The sequence below is a fragment of the Lycium ferocissimum genome, chromosome 4 (assembly GCF_029784015.1).
Source record: "Lycium ferocissimum isolate CSIRO_LF1 chromosome 4, AGI_CSIRO_Lferr_CH_V1, whole genome shotgun sequence".
NCBI classification, from domain to species: domain Eukaryota; kingdom Viridiplantae; phylum Streptophyta; class Magnoliopsida; order Solanales; family Solanaceae; genus Lycium; species Lycium ferocissimum.
The window spans coordinates 39,771,621-39,794,898 of NC_081345.1; the positions used below are offsets into that span (position 1 = coordinate 39,771,621).

Genomic DNA, 23,278 nt, shown 5'->3' on the forward strand with positions numbered 1-23,278 from the left:
TAACAAGCAAATTGGGAATTTATATTAACACGGCTGATCCAAGGAGCACACAGTCATGGGAATTACCCAAATGGGTTTCATGAGCTCAGTTCAACTAAAATTACATAAACAAGAGAAAGAAAGTTTCCACTGGTATTAAATCAACCAAGATGTTCCAAAAGCGCACAACACTTGAAATACACCCGGCTAACCAAAAAACGTATCCACCAACGAGCATTAGGCAACTTAAGTCTCCTCGAGTTTTTACTTTCACTGAAATACCATCAACAAAATAAGTAATCAGCTAGATTGCCTCCCCGATTTGAGCTCCTTACTGCACATTAGATTTTCGTCCAACTGCCTCAGAAATCAAACTCTCCAGTTGCCTGGACAAGTAACAATGACCAAATAGATCAACTCAAAGGAAGAGAAACAACACTAATAAAAACAAGGGACCTATATAGCAAATAAAACAAAATGGAAATCAGAGAAGAAAAAAAAAAGGTTTTTTCTAATAAGTACAACAAAAGGTTCTAGAAATCCAACCTTATTGAAAAGAATATCTTTGTTATTTATGTGCATTATGCCATCCTTAAGATTGCATTTCCACCTGCTCTTTGTACGCGTCACCTACAGAAGGTTGTATCAAGTCAGCTTTTGTAGCACAAGTCAGACATTTCCATTTTTTGAGATAAAACAACCGATGGGGCCTACAAAATCTTCCCACTCAATACATTAACAGAAAGGGCATCTTAACCTTGTCAAACTGAGCCAGAACTAGATGTGCTGTGTTTAGATCCTCCCCTTGGTCCACATCATCCAAATCATCGTCGTCGTCTTCATTCAAAGGCTCATCATCATCATCAACTTCATCATTCTGAAGGACAGGAGCAGGAGTAGGCGCTTGCATATCTAAAGGATGCCAAAAAGATGTTGACGCAGCATCAGAATAAGGATAAATTATAGCCATAAAGATTATGCAGCTGAGAATAGATTACCATTTGGTGCTGGTGTGTTGACAATATTATAGTCTTCATTGACCACCCCTTGATAATAGATCTTCAAGTTGGGAGAAAACAAAGGTTACTAAAATACAATTCCAAAGCTGTTAGATTTCATGTTTCTCAAATAATACGAGGAAAAGAGGATAAAGAAGTTATCATCCTCACTCCAGTAGAAGATCTAGAAAGCTTCCTCAAGCATATATGTTACAGGATAGGCACAATAAACCGATTGTATTTCTTATTCAACATTATGATTGCAGACAGGATTCAGAAACATATACACTAGGCTACACTTCTATCTATTAGTTGATCATAGTTCAAAATTGAGGGCAGAATCTAGGAATGGATGTTATATTGACCAAACTAATAAGGTTAGGTGATATTTTTCAAAATAGTAGAAAAACAGCAGGTAATTGCTAGCGAAAAAGATGTGCGATCTCAGGAAAAAGAAAAATCAAATAGCATTAGTTTATTTAGTTACTCACTTCATCATATGCGTATAACCAGGTTGACTTTTCACGTAGGTTAAGAGAGACGAGTTCCAATGATTTGTTATATTTGAGTATGTAATAAATATGTTAAAATAATCGAAGGAAGACATGGGTCAGGTATGAGATGTAACACCAAATTCAGACCATCATTTAATAATAGAATTGCTTCCTGATATAGTGGGCGTCGCCCTTGAAGGGAAAAATAGGTTCTCTTCCTGGTCAAACTAAACAGAAATTACGTCAACCATAATGGATCAGGGCATGCTGTTGTTAAACAAAATCAAAATTAGTTTCTTTCACCTTTTTATAAGTAAAACGAAAACAACATTAGTTTACATTGGCTTGAATTCTTCGATATAGAAAATTTTGGCCTTTAAGCAGAAGGGTCAGACAATCAAAATTTAAATGAATTTGCTAGTGACTTGAGTGAGAATGTTAGACCATCTTTTTGTGAGCTTATTTAATGTCATAATAACTAAGGGTCTTCGCCAGCTCCAATCCAACTCAAGCATGCCTTCCTCCATAGGTAACTGACTATCCCATCAAAATACATGCGTATGTTACTTCATCAAAAGAAAAAATCATACATATGTTATCTGTGTCTCATTCAAATAAGCACTTTGCGGAGACTAAGTCAATACCATACTTAGATTTTGAATTATCTGGGTCACAATACCCTAGCTGACAAGGGAAGCTTCATTGGATTGTGGTAACAAGGGATGTCAGCTATTCATATGCATAACCATTTTCGGATGCACATGGGAAAATGTTCAAATAGATACAGGTGAGCAATGTAAGCAAGTCGCTAATCATTATGACAATCTTATTCTGCTAAGAGATCTATAACGTAAATTTTAATCGTCTTGATCTATTGGAAGGTGATCTACAAAAGCACCTTTCAAAACTCAAAAAGCATCTGAAAATTCATTCTCAGAGTAAAAGGAAATTTTCAGGAAACCCCAAAGTTAAAATGCCACAACGGAAGCAAAAACAGATACATTGCACATGGATGAAGACTGCAATTAAAATAACACATGTGTGATCAACCAGGTAATTACGCCTTGAATAAATAGGACAAAAGGCATGTCCTTGCATAGAATGTGAATATGCCTTTCTGTGACGATGTAGAACTTTACATTGGCTGACTCATCAAAAGGAAGAACTTACATTGGGTGTAGAAAGCGCATCATCGTAAGAGTCCGGAATTGGACCGTCGAACTGAGGAATTCTATAAGCAGCAGCCTGGACAGGGGTGACCAACTCAAGCTCAATACTGCTGCCTTCACCAGTCTGTAAAGGACGAACCATGATCAAACACATACATCTTGTTCTTACTATAGGTTATTTGTAAAGACAGAAACATAATTCAAAACGGTGATCACCGGTTGGAGTGCATCTAATCAGACAAGTAGGGCACCACTACGTTAATCTTCTAATTATGAAATTCCATGCCAAGAGCTATATTTAACAATGTCGGCAACTCAACTCCCTTCTCCTTGGAGGAGTAAATTTCCAAGAAATGACTTGTGTTGTTGACCAAGCAGTGAGACAGATCGACCTACTTTCTCTTCCCAACCCAAAGCTAATCCAAACCAAAAGGAGCAGGAATGAAAAGCGGGGAAAAAAGAAGAGAGGTTTTCCTTCCATGGATATAAAGCATATTTCACCCAGTATTTTGAAATGGATGTGTGGTCATATAAGATTGGATATCATATTATACGGAGGATGCAAGTAGCATATCAAGGATAAAATGAGCAAATGAATTCTGTGATAGATTGAGCATGTCCTACGCAGCCCTCCATATGCACCAATTCTTAAGCGTGACGACATGATGATGAAGATGTTACAATGGGACAAGTTAAACCTAAAATCACACGGTAAAAAGTTCTCTCAAAAGACCTACAATTTGTTGAAATAGACAATGAAAGCAATGGATAGATGTAGGCAATACTAATTAGTTGGAGCTAACGTTTAGTTGTGGCTACACTAACTAGAGACTTGCCAGCAGAGGGATTATGAAATTCAGAGAATCTCCCTTTTTTAAAACCCCTACCTCTCTCTCTCTCTCTCTCTCTATGACGTTGGTGTCCCGACCGGCTTACATGCACCTTAAAAATTCCACTGAATACCGGCTACCTCCCACCAATATAAATACCGGGTAACTCTATCCACCAAGGCTTAGGTAGATGGGTCTGCAAGATCAAAACTGGATGTGCAAGATTATATTTGCACATGTAGAATGGGCAAGATCAAAAGTTTTATCCATTAGGAAGACATCTGATATTTACACATTTAGGATTGTACACATGTTACATTGTTTAACGATACAAGTCCAGATCTTACTGCCTGCATTTAAATAACCCACCCCCCTCCCCTCAAACAACTGCTCTCTCCAGATATAATTCTCATTTGATCACCAAGTCTTGTTTGCTAAAGTTAGCCAAGAGTTAATATCATCGATTTGATATATATAAGTATCAAATTCCGTGAATGAGCAAAGGCCCTGCCTTCATGTTGTCATATACTGTATCTGCAGCACCATCTTGTTGAGGTATGTATCCCCCATTATGATATTGAGATGCAAAATCTTCCCTTTTCCGCTTTCCAGCAGAATTCATAAAGAAGTCCTGCAATTTAGATAACATCAAGTCCGACACTGGATCAAAGAGTAACATGTTTTGTTAGAGGAAATATGTTTAAAGCCAAGAGAAAGGGAAACAATGGTACAGGACATTGACATGACCTATATATATAATATGAAGAGAGAGATTTGTTGCTTGAGTACACAAGAGGGTTGAAAATTGAGAGATTCACATCAAACTCAAGTATTTCCTTCCTTGGATTTATACAAAATACTTAATTACGTCCAACATAATGATGTAAACTCAAATCATGCAGACCTACCCCCTCCCCACCCTACAGAACCTAAAAAATGTGTTCATGTGTTCAAAACACAGCAACATTCTGATATAAGCTTATGTATTAGGAAACAAAACATTTACTAATTAGCACCTTCTCATCAGGATGAAACCCTGCAAAATTTATTTAAATGATCTCCAAATTACTAAATGTTGTTTTGAGACCATAAAGGCAATAAAACCAGGCAGATAAATAAATTCTGACCAAAAGTTTTTCACCCGATCTACAGCCAATAGTAGTTACTTACTATAGCTACATATGCCATGGGAGCTTTTTAAGAGAAGAGTGAAACGGGCTACATAAGAAGGGCTTCTGACTACCAAGATAAGTAACTGTACAAGTACTTACTAAATGTACAAAAACGTTAGTTTGGGAATTTCCAGAGAGAGGAAGTATTATCTATAAACTATGAGAATGGTATGCTGAAACAAAGTGGACTACTTTGTTTCTAATTGCTCTTGTTTACATGTTTGCTTGTGAGGAAATTTTCCAGGTGCGACAATTAAAGATTAAAGTTAATAAAAATATATTTATGCGTGTGTGTATGTTTAACAGGAACAGCATGTCACACGATTTACAATAAAGACGATGCGTGGCCTTTCTTTCTTTAGCAAATATATAGAAGCATAATATTTCACCTGAGTCATGGGTTGCTGAGTAGCTCCGCGATCACCTTCTTCTCGGCCTTCAACATAAGCTGCACAGGAGGAAGGCGACTAATGCTTAATATACATAATGCATCAAAATGATTTGCTTCCATGGAATATATTTAAATATTTTGCTCACCAACATTAACATCAAGGGGAGGCCTTTGATTCAACCAAGGGGAGGGTGGCTGCTGCTCAAGTAAAAGCAAAATTTTTCAATACTATACTGATCTCGAAAGCAGAATACTAGCAGCAACAGAAAAATGGAAATGCCAACAAATCACCCTATTAGAAAAACTTAATGTTTCCATGCGGCCAACATAAATCCTAGACAACAGATGCAGATTCCGTTGGACAGAACACAATAAGGATAGTGGAACAACAACAACAACAACAACAAGGATAGTGAAAGCCTACCATAAATGGGCTAGGTCTCCCTGGACCGGCTTTCATCTCAGGTGCACCACCAGTATCAGTTAAAGGAGAGTAATCACTAGGTGTAAAAGGAGTGCCACCTGTAGGAATATTATACATTGATGAGCTATCAGATGTTCCAGGAAGTGGTGTTTGGGCAGTTCCTGGGAGGGGTGTCTGCACTGTTCCAGGTAATGGTGTCTGGGCTGTTCCAGGCAAGGGAGTCTGCAATGGAGTCTGCAAGTGGAGAACATCCATGTGTCAATTTAGCAACCTAGCTTACTTACTACTCCCTCCGTTTCAATTTGTTTGTCTTACTTTCCTTTTAAATCCGTTTCAAAAAGAATGCCTTTTTCCTTTTCTGGCAACCCTTTAATTCCAACTTTCCACATGGCATGTTCAAGACCACGTGATGAAAAGACATTTTGGTACATTCCACATATCTTTAGCTTATGACCACAAGATTCACAAGTCTTCTTTACTTTCTTAAACTCCAAGCCAAATCAAAACCACAAATTGAAACGGAGGGAACAATAAAAATCTCTCAAACTGAATGACAAGAAGCAGGTACTCACGGGAGGAAACAGTATGTCTGCTGTCGGAGTTTCATACTCCTCAGTGCCTTCATAAGGCATATTAAGGTCATGAACCGGGGTTATTGGACCTCCGGGCGTCGCTTTGGGAGCTGAATTCCTCTCTATCGGACCCAATATTGCCCCAGCCTGCATCATCTTCGTCTCCCATAACTAAAATATTCACAGAAAACTACCAATCTTAAAACCCTTAATTTCACCTAAACTGGATCCATAACCATCAAAAAACAGGGTAATCAAATCAACCAACCAAAAACCCTAGAATAGCAACTAATCTGCAACCCATTGAATTTAAACCTACAGATACAGAAAATTACCAATCTTAAAACCCTTAATTTCACCTAACTGGATCCATGACCATCAAAAAACAAGAGAGAGAAAAAAAACAGGGTAATCAGATCAACCAACCAAAAAATCCCTAGAATAGTAAAAAATTCAAACCCTAGAAACACATAAACATTCTCAAATCACATCATTAAATTACTAATTATTGAAAAATTCAATGAAAAAAACAAAATTAACCAACCAAAACCCCCCTAGAATAGTAACTAATCTGAAATCAACTAATATAAACCCCATAAATCACATCATTAGATTACTAACTAATGAAAAAATCGATGTAAAAAAAGAAACATTACTCCTTGAAGCTCGTTGAGGGTTGCCTCTCCAGGCCCACCATTGTTCATAAACTCCTCACGGACCTTGCTAATAACATCCTCAATTACATGAATGTAAACATTACTTGTAGTAGAACTCGCCATTCCTCCAAACCTAGGTTTATAATATTAATAAATCTAAGGAAATATTAACGTAATAAACGATCGTACGAAACTAAACCCTAACCGATTGATAATACATGGGTGAAATTAGGGCCTAGGGTTTTCGAGTTTGTGACGGAGACAGATAGAAAACAGGCGGAGGTGAACAAGGAATAAAAGATTGCAATATAAATAGGTTTGCATCCGTTTATATGTGGGTGTGAGTACACGTGGCGGTATCTAGTAGCTCCTAATTTGGGAGAAAGAAATTTTATTTTATAAATTGGGAGATTTTTTTTCCAAGACAGGGACATGGGTGTATCAGCTTAGGCGGCCCATAGCTGCCTCACCAATACTACTTTCTCTTAACCTGAACTAGTATAATTTTTCTTTCTTCTACTACTTTTTCTGTCATTAAAGCTTAAGATATAGTATAAAAAGTACTGATACAAAAATATAATGCATAATAGGAATTTCTTTGAGAAGTATGATTATATTAACAAGTTTAAGAGTAAGAATGCAAAAGATGGAAAATTGAGGGCTTTTGTTTATGTGACATATTGAATATTTGAGAAACTAAAGCAGATGGTAATAAAATAATCACTCTTTTTAAATTAAGATCAAAGTACAACTAGACTTTTGAGATTGAGACGTAATTTTTATTATTTCTTTCATAATTTTTTTAAAATAGTATTCATTAAGTATTTTTCTTTTTAGCAGATTGTTGAGTTCTATCATTGCCGTGAAGCTCATTCCATCCTTTCATTTAATTCACACACCAAATGAGTACCAATAGCTTTCATCCTATAAGTATCATATATTCGTGAATGTTACATGCTCGATCATTCAATATTGACAATTTTTTTGGACGCAAAATTTTATGAATTCACGTCCACCATGAGAATTAAGTTTGTGACTCGATTTGTGTGATAGTTTGTATGTGCAATGTATCATATCACATTCATAGTGACATTCTTCATGGTTTTATTGCTCTGGTTAGCGGGATATCACATTCATTTCTATTTTGTAAACAAGCAAAATGGTAAATGATCTCCAATGAAAGTGCTACTTAATCCTCAACATCTTTGTTGTTCTTGTTGCAACTTCAATCATTAAAATTCATTTTCAAATAGTCTTTTATTTAATTTCATATTAAATAAAGATACGTGCTAGAAAATAATATGTTGCTTTAACAGTTTCACTAGTCACTAGGAGAAATAAATGTTCAATACAGGACCTGATAGTTCATTTGACTTTTGTGATGATTCTTCACTTTTTTTTTTTTGTGGATGTACAAATTGGTAATTAAATAAGACAAATAATTTTGTTCTCATTTTTCATTCCATATTTTTGACATACATGGGTCATGTCATATTTGCACATATATACCATTCGTTTTTCATGTATTTAGATTTTGATATAACCATATGCAAGAGGGCCTATCTAACCTCTCACCACTGAGTCAAAGCATATCTTTTTTACTAACAATGAAAAAAAAAGTTCCTGAAATTGGAATAACGACAGTTTTAAATGCTTCAATTAGCTTAAAGTGGTATATTAATAACGAATGGAGGTTTAATAAGAGCTTTTAGTTTAATTCTTAAACTGAAATTGATCAGGAAATCATTGTAGCCTGAGTAAAACTGTTCCTCCCAACCCTTTCCCTTTAATTAAGTATATGTAGCTAGAAAAATATCTTAAATATTTTGATGGGAATTATTCTTTGTTACTAATATGCAGCAAAATGGTTAATTTGGTCGAATACGTACTGTATAACTCTTACAATTATGGATACGTACTGTATAGCTCCTAAACTTGCATAGGGGACTATACAATGCTTAATGTTATGCTAGCAGAGAATTAATAGTATGCTAAATTCCAGTATTTTTTCTTGGAACTCTAGCACGGGTGTGCTAGAACCTAACTTGTAAAAGTTCAACTTCCAGCACATTATGTTGACTGCCGCATATGGTGACTTTGGAACTCTAGCATAAGTGTGTTCAAATTTTCACTTATATAAGTTCGAATGTGTTTTAGCTAGGGATACTTTAATTTCTCTAGATTTTATTTTTGTCATAAAAATAATTATTTTTCAACTATCTTATAAATGGAGCGATCTTTTAGTTACATATTCGAAAAATGATCAGTCCCGCTACTTTTGCGAAAAGAAAAAGAAAGAAATGAATGAGAACTTATATAGTTCTTATCAGGAATTTCCACTAGTTGTCCCTTTTGAAAACTTTTGTTAAATGACCCTCTTTTTATTTCTTTTGTAATTTATGGACCTTATAGACCACAGTCTAAAAATCCCTTTTAATAAAATGAAAATGTTATTCCACAGTCTACATTCTATAAATATTACAAATGTTACACACCAGTTTAATATTTTTTCGATAATGTTGAGAGGTATACGAGCAAAAATTAGACGGTAGTCTAACATTGTCTAGAAGGATAACTTTTTAAAGGCTATATTTGCGCACTTTAAAATACCATAAGATCAAAATCTAAATGGTGGCCTAAAAAATGAAATTTATGTAAATGGGCAATTTGCAGGATTGTCCTTCGCTGGGGGTGGTCTTTAATTTTTGTCCCTCAAATTGGTGGTCTTTAACTTTTGGCCTTCGCTAAAAATCCCTTGGTTTCGAGTTCGAACTCCCGCTCAATAAAATTTTTTTAAAAAATTCGCAAGGTAGAGTTTGGATATGCAAGCCAGAATTTTGGCCTGAAGGTAAAATTCGGCCTTAAGGCAGAGTTTTGCATGGATAGAATTTTGCAAAATTCTGCCTTAAGGCTCTACCTTGAGAATCCAAGCAGTTGCATTGTGAAAATTCCTTTTTTTTTTTTCACTGAGTTGGGGTTCGAACCCAGAACTTCGGGTATTAGGCGAAGAGCAAAAATTAAAAAATCACCAATTTGAAGGCCAAAAATTAAGACCACCCCAAATGAAGGAAAATCCGCGCCAAAAAGAAATTTTTTGACATGTCATGTAAATTTCAAGTGGAACAAAAATTGCAGCTTTTATTAAATTTGGGTATACTTAATTTACGCTCATTTACTCCACAAATTCAGGGAGAATTACTAAATTTATTCCATTAAATTAGGGATTCACAACTATTCAATATTTTATCTTAATTCTATTTTTTCAATTCATTTCTATTCCTTCTTTAATCAATACTACCCACCCCCCCCCCGCCCCCGCACCCCCGCCCCCATATCTCAATTTTCTCCTTTTTTGTTGTTCGACTCTATGCTACTATGTCAGTCATTAGGTTGAGTGATTAATTATCTATTTCCATTCCTTTTTATTTCATGTTATGCTACTATGTCAGTCATTAGGTTGAGTGATTAATTATCTATTTCCATTCCTTTTTATTCCATGTTAGATACTATTAGTTTTTTCCTTTTATGTTTTTGTTTATTTGGGGAATAAGAATTAAATCAACATACTTCAGTTATTATTGTGTAAATATATTTTTGTGAAAATACCATATATATTTATGGTATAATTTTTTTGTGAAAATATTATGTATATTTATGGTATAAATATAATTTTTTGTTAATTACCATGTATATTTATGGTATAAATACATTTTGTGAAAATACCATGCATATTTGTGATATAAATATGTTACATGAAACTACATCTCAGTTGAACAAATACCATGTATATTTCTTGTATAAATATATTTTTAGTGAAAATACCATGTATATTTATCATGTAGATATATTTTTGCGAAAATACCAATTATAATTTTGTACTATATATTAATTACACATAAACATATATATATATATATAAACACACACAAAAATGCTGGATTATTTTATTTTTTCTGCAAAATATATCTTAGAAAAGGAATAGACGAAAAAATTGAATGATTGTTTGAGTTTTTTTTTAATAATTATTGACAAATAGAAAGAGGTTTGGTTCGATTGACCCTGTTTAATTCTATGGAATTTCTTTGGAAAATGTTAAATTTATTTCAAAATGAAAACTTAATAGTGCTGCTAGGCTAATGGAATTATTTTTTAACAATTGCCTACTTATGTTTTTTTCCCAAAAAAGTATGTAAATCAGCCAGCTTTTACGGACCTCCATTTTAGTGGGTTTGTATTGCCGTTTTAGACTATGGGCTTTCCACGTCCACAGAACACTCAATCCCTCCCAATTCCTTCTGGACTGCTTCATTTGTGGCCTATATTGTCATAAGTTATTATTTTTTGATGAAGTATTGTCATAAGTTATTATTTGTACACTAGCTTGGGTTTTGTACATAATTCATATTGACAAATTGTTCATTTTTTATCAACTACTATTATAATTTGTTTTCCCTTAAGGATTTTTGTTTATTCAAATACTTATTTCATTAACAAGGATGCAAATGAGCGATTGAATTTAGATCCGGCATTATGTTTGCTCTAAAATTATTTGATCTTTTTTGTACTGGTCAATATAAAGTCTACTTTATATGTCAATTCAAAAATCTTCTAGTGTTAGGAATGTAGGCTATGAATCATTCTGGTTAATATCATCTAAGTTGATAGTCATATTGCACTGAGTACATCGTGATATATGCGTTAAGTGCATCAAGATATCGCCTCTTCGCAATCTTGAAGAATTATATCTTTAATACCTCCTTCGCATCATTTTTTGTGTTTTGGTTTTACCTGGCGCAAAATTTTAAAGAGTAGAGAAGGCATTTGAATTTATTGGTCTAAACTAAAGATGTATACCTGTAATATAACGAAATATTTTTGAATATGTAGTCTTAAATATGGTATATGAGATGTTTGATTTAAAGAATTATTGTACTAATACATAATGTAATACTCGTCTTTAAACACATTAAATTAAAAAGAAAAGTAAGATATAAATTGAGAATTTAAATTTCTTTCTTTCATGTTCTAGCTAAATTCGAGTTCTCCCTTTTTAATTCTGTTTTTGCAGATGAATTAGTGGAATAAGCCTAAAATTACGAGTTCTCAATAGATACAGACACCAACGTCCCAAGCTCCCAAATTTGGCATTATTGTCTATTCTCCAAGGCAAATTAATGGACTAGAACTGAACTTATAGGTAGCTGAATTAGAAACCCCCTAAGCCTCTCGAAAGGCCAAATCTTTAACCTCACCCTATTTCTTTTCCACCAAGTAATATCATAAGCTAGGAAACAAGAAGCACAGTAAAAAAGACAGCCACGGGAAATGAAGTTCTGTTAGGAGGGCAACCGACGAATAAGTCTTAAGGGTCTTGGTTCCAAGGAAAATATTTTTACAAAAGGATATTTACAGATAAAGTTTCTAAATCATGAATTCTAATTTTGAAAATAAAATAAATTATCTGCTACAACCTATAAAGATAAAGATAACGTGAATATGTGAAATGGTTCTTATATTAACTGAATATAGCAGTATTATTTAAACTCGTGAATTTAAAGTTAGCAGAACTTTTCCAGAAATCATAAAAAAAACTGAATAAACAGAAGTGGCAGTGACACGCTATTTTAGTCGCATATTTTGTATGATCAAATAGTATTGTTACTAGTAACTTGTTTTAAACTCTTCTAAAAGGCTCGATCCCCTAAAATCTATTACTGCGTGTATGGATCACACTTCACAGGCCTATGAATCATTCGTAGTAATTCAGCTCGATCAAGTAACTAGCCGTTCTTCGTTGTGCATATCCCATTACAGATTTGGAAGTATGAGCATATGCAAAAGTTGTTTTTGTCTTTGTTCTAAAAGCTCGAGTTCTCATGAGATACAAACACTAACGCCCTTTGCAGCTCCTCGATATATTTGGCATAATTTTCTGCTCTCCGACCTTTAGGATCCGCCCTTAAAACCTCTCAAAAGGTCACATATTTAAGCGGCCACCGCTTCTTCCCCACAAAGTACCAGGTCAATCAAAAATCACTGGAAACCACGCTAGTGAAAATAATTATGTACTTTTATGTTACAAAAAAAAAAATTGATATTTCACGTGATATGTTTAAGATTATAAGATTCAAAAACTATTTTGTTAATTTAGATTTATAAGACCTATTCCATCTATCCCAATTTATGTGTTACATTTGAAATTGATTCATTCTCCTTCCTCTATAATTAATGTGTGTTATTTAAACTTCTAAACTTTGATACCATTATATTATACCATATGGGGGGAAGTTTTGATAGCAAATTTTATAGTTTTTTGAAATAAAATTTATATACTTGAAAACTAAGTAAAAAGTACTATAAATCACAATAGTTAACATCTTATTATCTTAAAATATTTAAAAGGCAAAAAAAAAAAATTGGTTTATTCTCGAAATTTCAATTGTGCCACATAAATTTGGATGGGGGAATTACTTTTTTTTATATTATTATTTTCTAATGGAAAATTATTTTATTTAGAAACTCAATAAATCTATATATAAAATAAAAATGTGGGCCCCATATTAAACACCATATAGATAAGGTTTTAAATATGGACACAAACTAATATTAATCCTCTATTGACAAAATCAAGCAATATATAAACAAAAAAAAAAAAGTGAATCCCATTGATCTTTTTTCTCCTTTTTTGATTTTTTCTCTCATTTTTCTTAATTATTTTATTTAAAAAATAATCTGCATAACTCACATCCCTTAATCTTCATAACATCTACTTTTAATTAGTAATAAGTACTGTTTTTACTAAAGAAGAAGGCAACGTTGATTCATTCTCCTTCCTCTATAATTAATGTGTGTTAATGTACATTAAACTACTCAAGGGCAATAATATACCCGTTCGTTTTAGTTCTATACCATTATATTATACCATATCTGATCTTTTTGTATTTCCATGGGGAAGTTTTGATAGCAAATTTTATATACATTGTTCTAATCATGCATAACTTATAGGTTTGATGCAAAAGGATGTAAAGAGTTGCAACAAGAAAGAAGAAAGGAAATAACATCAAACTTGGAGCCAGCATATGCCTATATACAGCGGTACATGTCAAAGACATTGTCAAATCTGTTGCTTTTTGCTCTAGAGTCTTTGGTTATAACCCTACACTGTTCTACGCTTAGATGATAATCGCAAGTAAGTTCTTTGCTTGAGTTTGTTTTGTTAGTTTAGAGCTTGATGAAAATTGAATTTATAATTTGTATTGTTTTCCTTTAGTTTCAAAAGCAAGACACACAAAATAATATCCCTACCGCTCCACTCTGCATGATATGATTTAGAATACGAGAATCAAATCACCTAATTTTCATACTTGATACGGAAATAAAAAATTTAAATATTTTAAAATAAAACTTACATATGTATATGCTATATATAAAAAGCACTATATGTCATAGTAGAAGTAAAAGTAAATTCACTTTGCATTTATTTTATTTTGTTAAAATAAAAGGGTAGAAAGTAAGAAAGCAAAGATGGGGAAAAACAAAAGAGCACGTCAAGAAGGGGAAAGTGAGAGACAAAAATTGAGGCAAAAGGTGGAGAAGTGATGGGTAGGGTGAAAATGAAAAGGAAGGAGGAGAAACAAACAAGAAAAGTAAATAAATAGTAATAAAGCAAAAGAAAAGTATGAAAAGATATTTAATGAACGAATACTGCATTATCCTGTGTGTTTTCCCCTTTTCATGCGCTTAAGGAGAATAAATACAATCTATGTCATATGGCGTAAAATGGTTGTAGGAGATATGCTTTTTACAAGTACACGACAATATGTATTCCTCAAAATTTGGTGTGCAATTCAAATTTTTGTTCAAGTTGAGGGTGTATGCTTTTTGTTTTTTGTTTTTTTCGTGTTGTCCCTTCCTTTTAGATTTTAAATCAGGATAAATTATGAAAGTATTAAAATTTAACTCACTAATGAAAAAAAAAAAAAGGATGAATACTTATGTACATATATTAAATACTAAATACACAAAAAAAATAAATGTTACTCACTAGCACATAAAGAGATTAATCGTTTTAAATTATAAAAGACTAACAACCGCTAAGTGGCGAAAAATTAGAGAAAAGTATTAAGTTAAATGTTAATAATAAAATATAGATTAAAACTTAAAACTAAACTTTTGAAGACTAATTTTTTAATATTCATAAATTTAAAAATAATTATTTGATTTTTTTATTACTGAAATTCACTAGTTTTTAAATATGCTACAATCTCCACTCTACCTCTCTTGTTATGAAAATAGCTAGCTAGCAACACCCCTATAAATGTTAGTATGAAATCTACTTTAACTCAAAACAGGAAAGCCTATTCCTATAAAAAAAATTGACTATAGATCATAATTAAACATGAATTAAAATATCAAATCTTAACCAATTTCAATTTTCTACAACTTTGAATTATTATTTCCAACATTTTCTTAAATTTTGTGTTTTTGACCAGTATGGTGTCCTTTTAGGGATAAATCCAATAAATGGGTTTGTGATAAATTTTGTGACCAAAATGGTGAAAACGCACGAGTCGTAAAGCATCTTCAGTGCACTATTTTCAGGTCTAAAAACAAACGGTCCGTTAAATATATTTACACTGAAGGTGCTTTGAGATTCATGAGCCTTCAGTTGATATTTCAAACTTTGGGGAAAGGCTCATTCATCGTAGAGAACCTTCAGTGTAAATTTTAAAAATCGGAGAATCTTAAAAAGCAAAGTTTTTTGCTCTGATGTGACAAGTGAGACAGAGTCTTTCAAACCTAAAGACTCATACATCCGAGGGAGCATTCCCTTAGAGAGCCTTCAACATTATTTTCCCATTCCTCTATATCTGGAGTAGAATATATTGTCATGTACATAATTTAATTCACAATCTTGAATGCTCACCAATCTGAATTTGGAGAAAAAAGGTTAGTGATTTTTTCATTGTCAATTGCTCTTACCATTGAGTAAATATTTACTGAAAAGCGATGTATTTTTCAGGTCTAAAAAATGTCAAATAAACGTCATGTTAGAGTTGCATTGTATTGGGTCGGTGGTATAATATATGAATCTGACACAGTTAGATATAGTTGTGGTGCTCGTTCTGTTGTTAAACTTCCATTAAATGTTGAGTATGATTGGTTAGTTAGAAACTTACTTATTATAATGAAAACTAACTCGAATAAGTTAAGAGCTTGTTATTTTGGGTAGATGGCCATTTTCCATTGTCCAGGGTAATGCTCGTTATTCTAAAGTTCCCATACTTGACAATGAGTCTTTGCAAGATTTTATGGTTGCACCTGATATGGTGCGTTATATGATGAATCTTGATTTGCTAGAGATGTATATTAAAAGAGAAGTGTTGGATGTTGTTGAGCCTGCACGCAATCTAAATGCTTCCTCTTTGAATCTTAATGAGCCACCTCTTGATCTTTATGAACCATCTGCAACTATTATGAGTAGTTTTTCAGATTTTCAAAATTTTACGAGCTTCTTGTCACAGAGTATAGCACCACAAGTTGATGTTCCATCCAATAGATATGGCCATGGATGTACTAATTTTGGTACAAATTTTGATGTCGGTAATTATAATTGTTATGATTTTAGAGATGGTGCAGCAACTAGCAGGTCCCCTCAAGTTTTAGACATTCCAAGAGTTACCAAAATACAGGCTAGGGTAGAAGTTGATGCTCATGCCGATGCTCATTTCGGTGAAGAGGGTAATGATTCCGATAGTGATGTCCCTAATGATGTATATGAGTCGGATGAGATGGGTGACTCTGGTGATGATAATGATAATGATCAACAACCATCCGATAATATACCACAAAACACACCATTTCACTAGGAGAACATCCCATTTCTCTGCGATCTTCAAGATCATCCAGAGGTGTATGCTTCTACCCGTAATCAGAGGGTGTCAGCTGTAAAGTTTGGATGAATGATAAAGAATCTGATCTTGAATTTGGGCAGTTGTTCCCTAGTAAGGATAGATTAAAGACTGCTGTAAAACTATGGAGTTTGCGGGGTAACACAGAGTTCACCGTATGGGAATAAAAAAAAAAAATTATTGGACTGTTAAGTGTAAGAGGTGGGACTCAGGATATGATTAGATTCCCAGAGGTCGAAAAACACCAACAAATTTATGGATTATCGGAAAATACTATGACAGGCATACTTGTCACATGGGTGTAATCCCAGTCGATCATTTTAACTTGGATTCTAAATTAATCTCTTCTTTGTTGTTACTTTCCCTCAGGTTTAACCCTCAATATTGGTTGAAAATGTCCAAACTACTGTTGAGGTTGCATTAAAACATACAGCGTCCTACAATACAGCCACGTCTTGTAATGTAATACATCCACGTCCTGTAATGTAATCATGGCCTCCCCAGACTTAAGATGGAATGTATGAGTCTCTGGTCGCCATCTTTCGACCAAAGTAGTGATCATAGCATGATCAAGTGGTGTATGTCCGGCTGCGTATATACCATAAATTTCAAAATCAAGTAAGTAACGACACACACACTCGTGCAATGGATGTTTACCTATGTGGTCCCAAATTCACCATCATACCGACGACACGTCAGTGTGTCACATGTACCATTGCTCCAAATGTGTTCGCTCCGATGATCAACTTGCCCTACAAGAACACTCCGATCAAATGGACGTGGATGCACCGTAGGTGACGCCATAAGGCCTAAAAAGTCAAGCTAAAGTCAATATCAATATGATTTTCTTTTCAATTTTTAGTAGTCTACAAAAATTAAGATACACACTAGCCTTCCATTATTCTACTCTGCAAAGACTATTTTGTGTTGAATGGAAAAAAAATAAAAAACTACTGCATATTTTGAGACTTGTAAAATTGAAAAACTAGCTGAAAAAAACAATGCCTATATCTTTTTCTCTTCTTAATGAAATGTGAAAATAGTTACGCAATTAGAAACAAGGACAATTATAGTAATACAAACCCAACAAAGAAAAAACGATGACCCAAAGCAAAGTAGCAAATACTAGACCAAATTGGAAGGGTTGCTTTTAATGGTTCTAGTTTTGTTATTCTTCTGATTAATTTTCTCCTTTTTGAGTGGTTACTTTTAAATTAGTGCAACGAATAAGCAAACACCTAAAATGACCAATGAATATTTATTGAGGCAATTAACCACCACTGAGGTTGAATTCATTTATGAGGAAATGGTGAGAATTGAAAGCAAATGGAGGAATAACAAATGGGTATTGTTACACCTCGAAAAATTTCACGTTGATGCACAGTGGATAGACTAACGAAGGGCACGAAGTATAGGATGCTTCAATGAGTAAGAAATAGTAATTAATGGTTCTAATTGAGACTTCAAAGACATTCGAGGTAAGAGAAAAAAGTTAGTCAAGAAAGGCGAGGTATACGTTGTGTATCGAAAAGGATTTACAAAGTACTGAGTTAATGATGGCTTAATGATGTCTTGGAAAAGAGTTATAACGTCCCTTAGATTGTTAATGAGGTGTTAAACAAGTGTTTGAAGGTTCCATAAGGATTGAAAATCAAATGAGTCGACGAGAACTAGTTTCGGAAAGCTGGGCATTATACGGTCCAACATACTAGCCGTATAAAATATACTGGCCATATATTAGGCCGTATATTCTGCCCAGAATGGCAGCCCTCACTGGACCAAAGGTAAGGCCATACATACGGTCCATATAAATTATACGGACCGTATGTTGGTCTGTGAAACCAAAGCGGGACAAATTGTGAGTTATTAAAAAGGGGACCCAAGTTAATTTCATTTCATTTTCACTCTCCTTCTCTCAAGAACTCTCTAGAATATTTCCCACACCCCTTCCACAAGAATTCAAAGGAAATTGATGATCAACTTCATCAAACCAAGAAAATCAAGTGCAAGAAACTCATTAAGGTTCATCCAAGGAAATCCAAGTGGAAGTGGAATTAGGGTTTTGCTCAAGTGAAGTGTTTCCACATAGAGTCCATTCCTACACCATCTAAGGTTTATGGTCATTCCATGTTGTTTAAAGTATTGAGGGGTTGAAAGACTTGGATTACGAAAGGAGATAGAAAATGGGTTACAAAGATGAGAATAATGAGATTTTGAGTAGTAGCTTGGAATGAGTCATGTTTCTTGATGTGTTGTGATTACAAATATGTTATAAATGACATTAAGAACATGAGATAAACATTTTGTGTGAGTGAACGTAATAGTGTACTATGACCATGGTTATGGATGATTTGAAGTGAATTGGGAAAATATGGATAATGTAGGTGAATAAAGGTTATTGCTTATGATGTTGTGAGTGTTATTATAGACGTTTGGGAGTTGATATATGATATGGAGAAAGTTGTATGAACAAAGGAGATACTACCCAATTCTCTCTAACTTTAGTCAAGTATGCTAAGCTATCGATTATCTAATATTAGTATAAACTCTAATGAAGGTAGAAACGTGAGCATTGAAGGAGAATGTTCAAGTGGTAGAATAGCTAAACGAAAAGGTATGTAACATTAACCCTTCTTCAACAAGGCATGGTTCCTTGGCTATATATATCTATCCTTTCATGAGTTCTATAATGCCCTCCAAATGATTCTATCGTTAAAGCTACTAAAGCTCGTGATTCTCGATACTTTTACGAATCTACTAATTTCCTTATATGATGGGTGATCCTCCAAGGATAGATGTAATGAAACGATGATAGTAATGATGGTTGACGATATCTTAGGTATATGCATCTATGTACGACTATTATGTAACACCGAGATTATATGGCCGGGTATGATATCTATTGCGCGCACACCACTGCAGTTGGGTACGGATATCACTGAGCCTTGGTAGGGCCAGGTATGTATAATCACCGAGCCTTGTTATAGCTGGGTATGTGAAACCACCGAACCTTCATGATCGGGTATGCTATGGATATGAATATGTATATGAATACGAATACGAATATGGGTAGGAATACAGATATATGTATATGTTTGTATGTATGTACACGAGCACGTATTAGAAATGGAAGGTCCCTATGAAAGACAAGTAAGTAAGTAATGATGATGATGGCATTATTATCTCCCGATTCTCCCATCTTATGCTGTCTCTTATGTTCCTATTATGATGTTGATTATACTTTACATACTTCCGCACAATATTCGATCGACGTCCTTTTGTTTGTGGACACCGCGTCATGCCCCGCAGTGGCCGAGAGCGTGCTTGATCCATAGCTTTTCTTATTCAGGGACTACTTAGGGGAGCTCCATTTCATCCGGAGCTATAGCTTTTGGTATTATTCTTTTATGTACATACATGGGCACGGCGGGGTCCTGTCCCGCCTATATGATATTACTTACTCTTCTTAGAGGCTCATAGACAGTTGTATATGGTTAGATGTCTTGAAGCCTTGTTGGCTAATATTTTGTATATCATTTTGATAGCCTCGTCGGCTTATGTATATTGTTGTGGGCATAGTTGTTAACGATGGTAAAAATGTGTTGTTACAACGAGTTTAGCATTATTGATGTATAGCATTCATGCGAGTAAGCTATGTGGTCCACCTATATGTGAATACGAATGTACGATAAGAGGTACCCGGGTGGGTTAGCACCGGGTGCCCGTTATGGCCCTCGGATCGGGTCGTGACAGGTATAGTGGTTAATAATATTAAAATTCTATAAGACAAAATCAACAATATAATACAAATAAACCCAACAATGTATAGATAAATGTGGTAAAAAATTAATACACAAATTAGAAAAGTAATAAAGTACAAAAAAGTAAAATAAAATGAAAAGGTTACCTCTTGAAGATGCGCTTTCTGATTTGAATGGTTGATTAATGCACAAATTATTCGGATAGAATTGATCTCCACCTTCCGAATAATGTTTTGAATTTTTTTTTTTTTTTTTTTTTGTTTATGGAGAGCTTTCTTGACAGAAGGTGGGGAAACGGGGGGAACCTCAGAAAAGTGGTGGGGAAATCGGGGGACCTCAGAAAAGTGGTGGGGAAGAGTAAGGGCGTTTTGAGAAAAGTAGTGGGTAAATGAGCTTCATTGAAGGTGTCTTACATAGTATGAGCCTTTAGGTTTAGAAAAGGCTACCATGCTATGTCATATCACCGCACAAAAAAAAAAAAAAAAAAAAAAAAAAACTGTTCAGATTCTGATTTTTAAAGTTTACACCAAAGGTGCATTACAAAGATGAGCCTTTCTCTAAAGTTTGAAATATCCACTGATGGCTCATGGGTTGCAGAGCACCTTCAATGTAAATATTTTTAACGAATCATCTATTTTTAGACGTGAAATTGAACACTAAAGGCGCTCCAACACAGGTCCGTTTTCACCATTTTGGTTAACAAAATTCTGACAAACCCATTTATTGGATTTGTCTGCCAAAGAACACCATTTTGGTTAAAAATTCCGGATAGAGTATGTGATCTCATGCAAAAACCAGGCAGCAGCCCACAAATTGTAACTAAGAATGTTTCATTTCAGTCACCGTTCAAAATTGCGGCAAAACCATCTTTGCTATATTTGTTACGGGGACACTCAGCACGTTTTGCTGACCTACGCGTCGCATGCTTTGCCAAGCCAATAATGACGCATTTAGAGTTGGAAGTTGAAACATTATGGATTCGAGTTTGAATCCTACCACAATTTAGTAAATTCTTTAAATTCAGAATTTGTTATGTACGCTTATTTAGAAATAATTTAAACTCATACAAAAGAACGATATACCACATCTCTGTTCGGAAACAGAGCCTTCATGTATAATCTTGAAATTCAGTTCTAAATTGGTGCTACACTTAGATTGAGGATGTAGAATATATAATACAGCAGCACAGTGGCCTTGTTTAGCTCTGAAGCTAACTATATCATGACTATATATCTACCGGATTCACGAATCAGTTGTTTTACTTTTCTGACTTTATGAATTTCTGTAGTTATCGTTTTTTTTTTTTTTTTTTTTTTTCAGTTAGGACGACGAATGGCAGCACCAGATGTCTAATCGCTGTTACAATTGTACTCTTGATGTTAATTTCTTTTTGTGTTAGAAAGAATTGGACTGTGTACAATTACGTGGTAATATGATTAGATCTCCGTGTCCACCTAATCACTTCGTCAATTCATCTTGTAATTAGGAGTGGTTATGGTCACAGGTAACTTGAAGTCACGTTACCCTTTTGACTCAAAATCAGGAGGCAATAATAATGATGAAAATTGTTAAATCATAATTCAAATTTTGGAGTTGTATTCATAATCTCTCTTAAGAGGTCGTAACAAAACCTCGAAACTGAGAACAACTATAAGAATAGGATTAGTAAAGATATGTAGCCTTTCTTAACTCCTATTAAGGTTAGCGTTGTCTTCCCATTCAAAGAAATGCTTGTCTTCCAAGTGTTTGTCAAATTAAATTCTAGTGTTTGATCGTATGAATTCAACATTCAGATCAAATATGATGATTGATGACATGATCCCTTAGTAGGCCTCGGATCACATGCAATTCATTAATGTGGCCAGCTGATATTGATACTGCATATATAGAGAATATTCTAACACGAGAATATATGAACGTAAAATGATGGAGTAGTAGTTTTGGTTTAATAAAGTCTATGTGGATCTTCTCAATTCACCTCTAAGCCTAAAATTATGCTCGAGGACTGATGAAATAGATACAAACATGTACAAACGCCCTTTCAGCTGATAGCGGACAACTCCTCAAATGTTCAAAGGTTATTTCAGTATAGTGCCTTTATTCTTCTTTCCATGTAAAGAGGTACAACAGGTACTCGGAAAACTGAGTAACACTGAAAAACACACGCACACGAAAATAAGTAAATGTCAGGTAGCAGAGGAACCATCCGCTTTAGTTTTTTTTAATGCATGCATTAAGTTGCAGAGAGACACTCAGCATATTTTGAAGACTTACGCGTAGCATTGCATGCTTTTATCTCTCTCACACACATAAGCAAACCCCTTTCCCCAGAAACTCATCAGAATGCTCTATATGCGTGTGCAGTTTCTTGCATAATCCGCCCCCTTTCTTCTTTCAGAATCGCACCACGTCATCCATCTCTTCCTTCTCTACTTCCATTTTTTCAGACTCCCATGGTTAAAGCCCGGTCTATGTAACTTTTTGATACCGACTCACATGGTTAAAGCCGGATCTACGTTACTTTTTGACACCGACTCCCATTGTTGATAAAAGGCGGGCTGCGTTAAAATGATTGGTCATACTCTGATCTGTCTAATTTTTTTCTCTTTGTCTAAAGTGGCAGTTTTCGAATTTTGAGAGTCAAATAAATTTTTCTTTAAACAAATTTTTTCATGTCATTAACTATTTTGAATTATTAATTATTGTGATTTATTTTAAATAACTTAAACATTTTATATCCGAATATACAGTTAAAATCAAGAAATTTGAATCTTAAAAGTTCAGCTGTGTCACGTAATTGGGACAGATGAGTATTAAGTTTTAGTTTTTTTGTTTATTCTTTTGTACTTATTTGAGTACCTGCTAAGCTAATATCAAATAAAAAAAATCATTTTGAAAATATTTTAACATGATTCCTTGTA

The 23,278-nt window shown here is 34.2% G+C and overlaps 1 protein-coding gene across 1 annotated transcript; it reads right to left on the reverse strand.

Annotated features, from left to right (window-relative positions):
• Positions 1–6,970, reverse strand: LOC132052862 (transcription initiation factor IIA large subunit-like). Its single transcript, XM_059444566.1, has 12 exons — positions 6,885–6,970; positions 6,686–6,818; positions 6,030–6,200; positions 5,458–5,691; positions 5,180–5,231; positions 5,032–5,090; positions 3,982–4,101; positions 2,642–2,764; positions 978–1,038; positions 737–891; positions 526–609; positions 1–365 (listed from the first exon to the last, which is right to left on the reverse strand). The coding sequence occupies exons 2-12, from the start codon at positions 6,806–6,808 to the stop codon at positions 342–344; spliced, it is 1,206 nt and encodes a 401-aa protein (XP_059300549.1). The 5' UTR covers positions 6,809–6,818; positions 6,885–6,970; the 3' UTR covers positions 1–341.
• Between the last annotated feature and the right edge of the window lie 16,308 nt (positions 6,971–23,278).

Excerpts from the sequence above, each read along its gene's own strand:
- LOC132052862 (XM_059444566.1), bottom strand. The coding sequence starts at position 6,808 with ATGGCGAGTTCTACTACAAGTAATGTTTACATTCATGTAATTGAGGAT. Across the intron at positions 5,692-6,029 it reads CAGACATACTGTTTCCTCCC|ACTCCATTGCAGACTCCCTT; the intron begins GTGAGTACCTGC and ends CTCCACTTGCAG. Across the intron at positions 610-736 it reads TTCTGGCTCAGTTTGACAAG|GTGACGCGTACAAAGAGCAG; the intron begins GTTAAGATGCCC and ends AACCTTCTGTAG.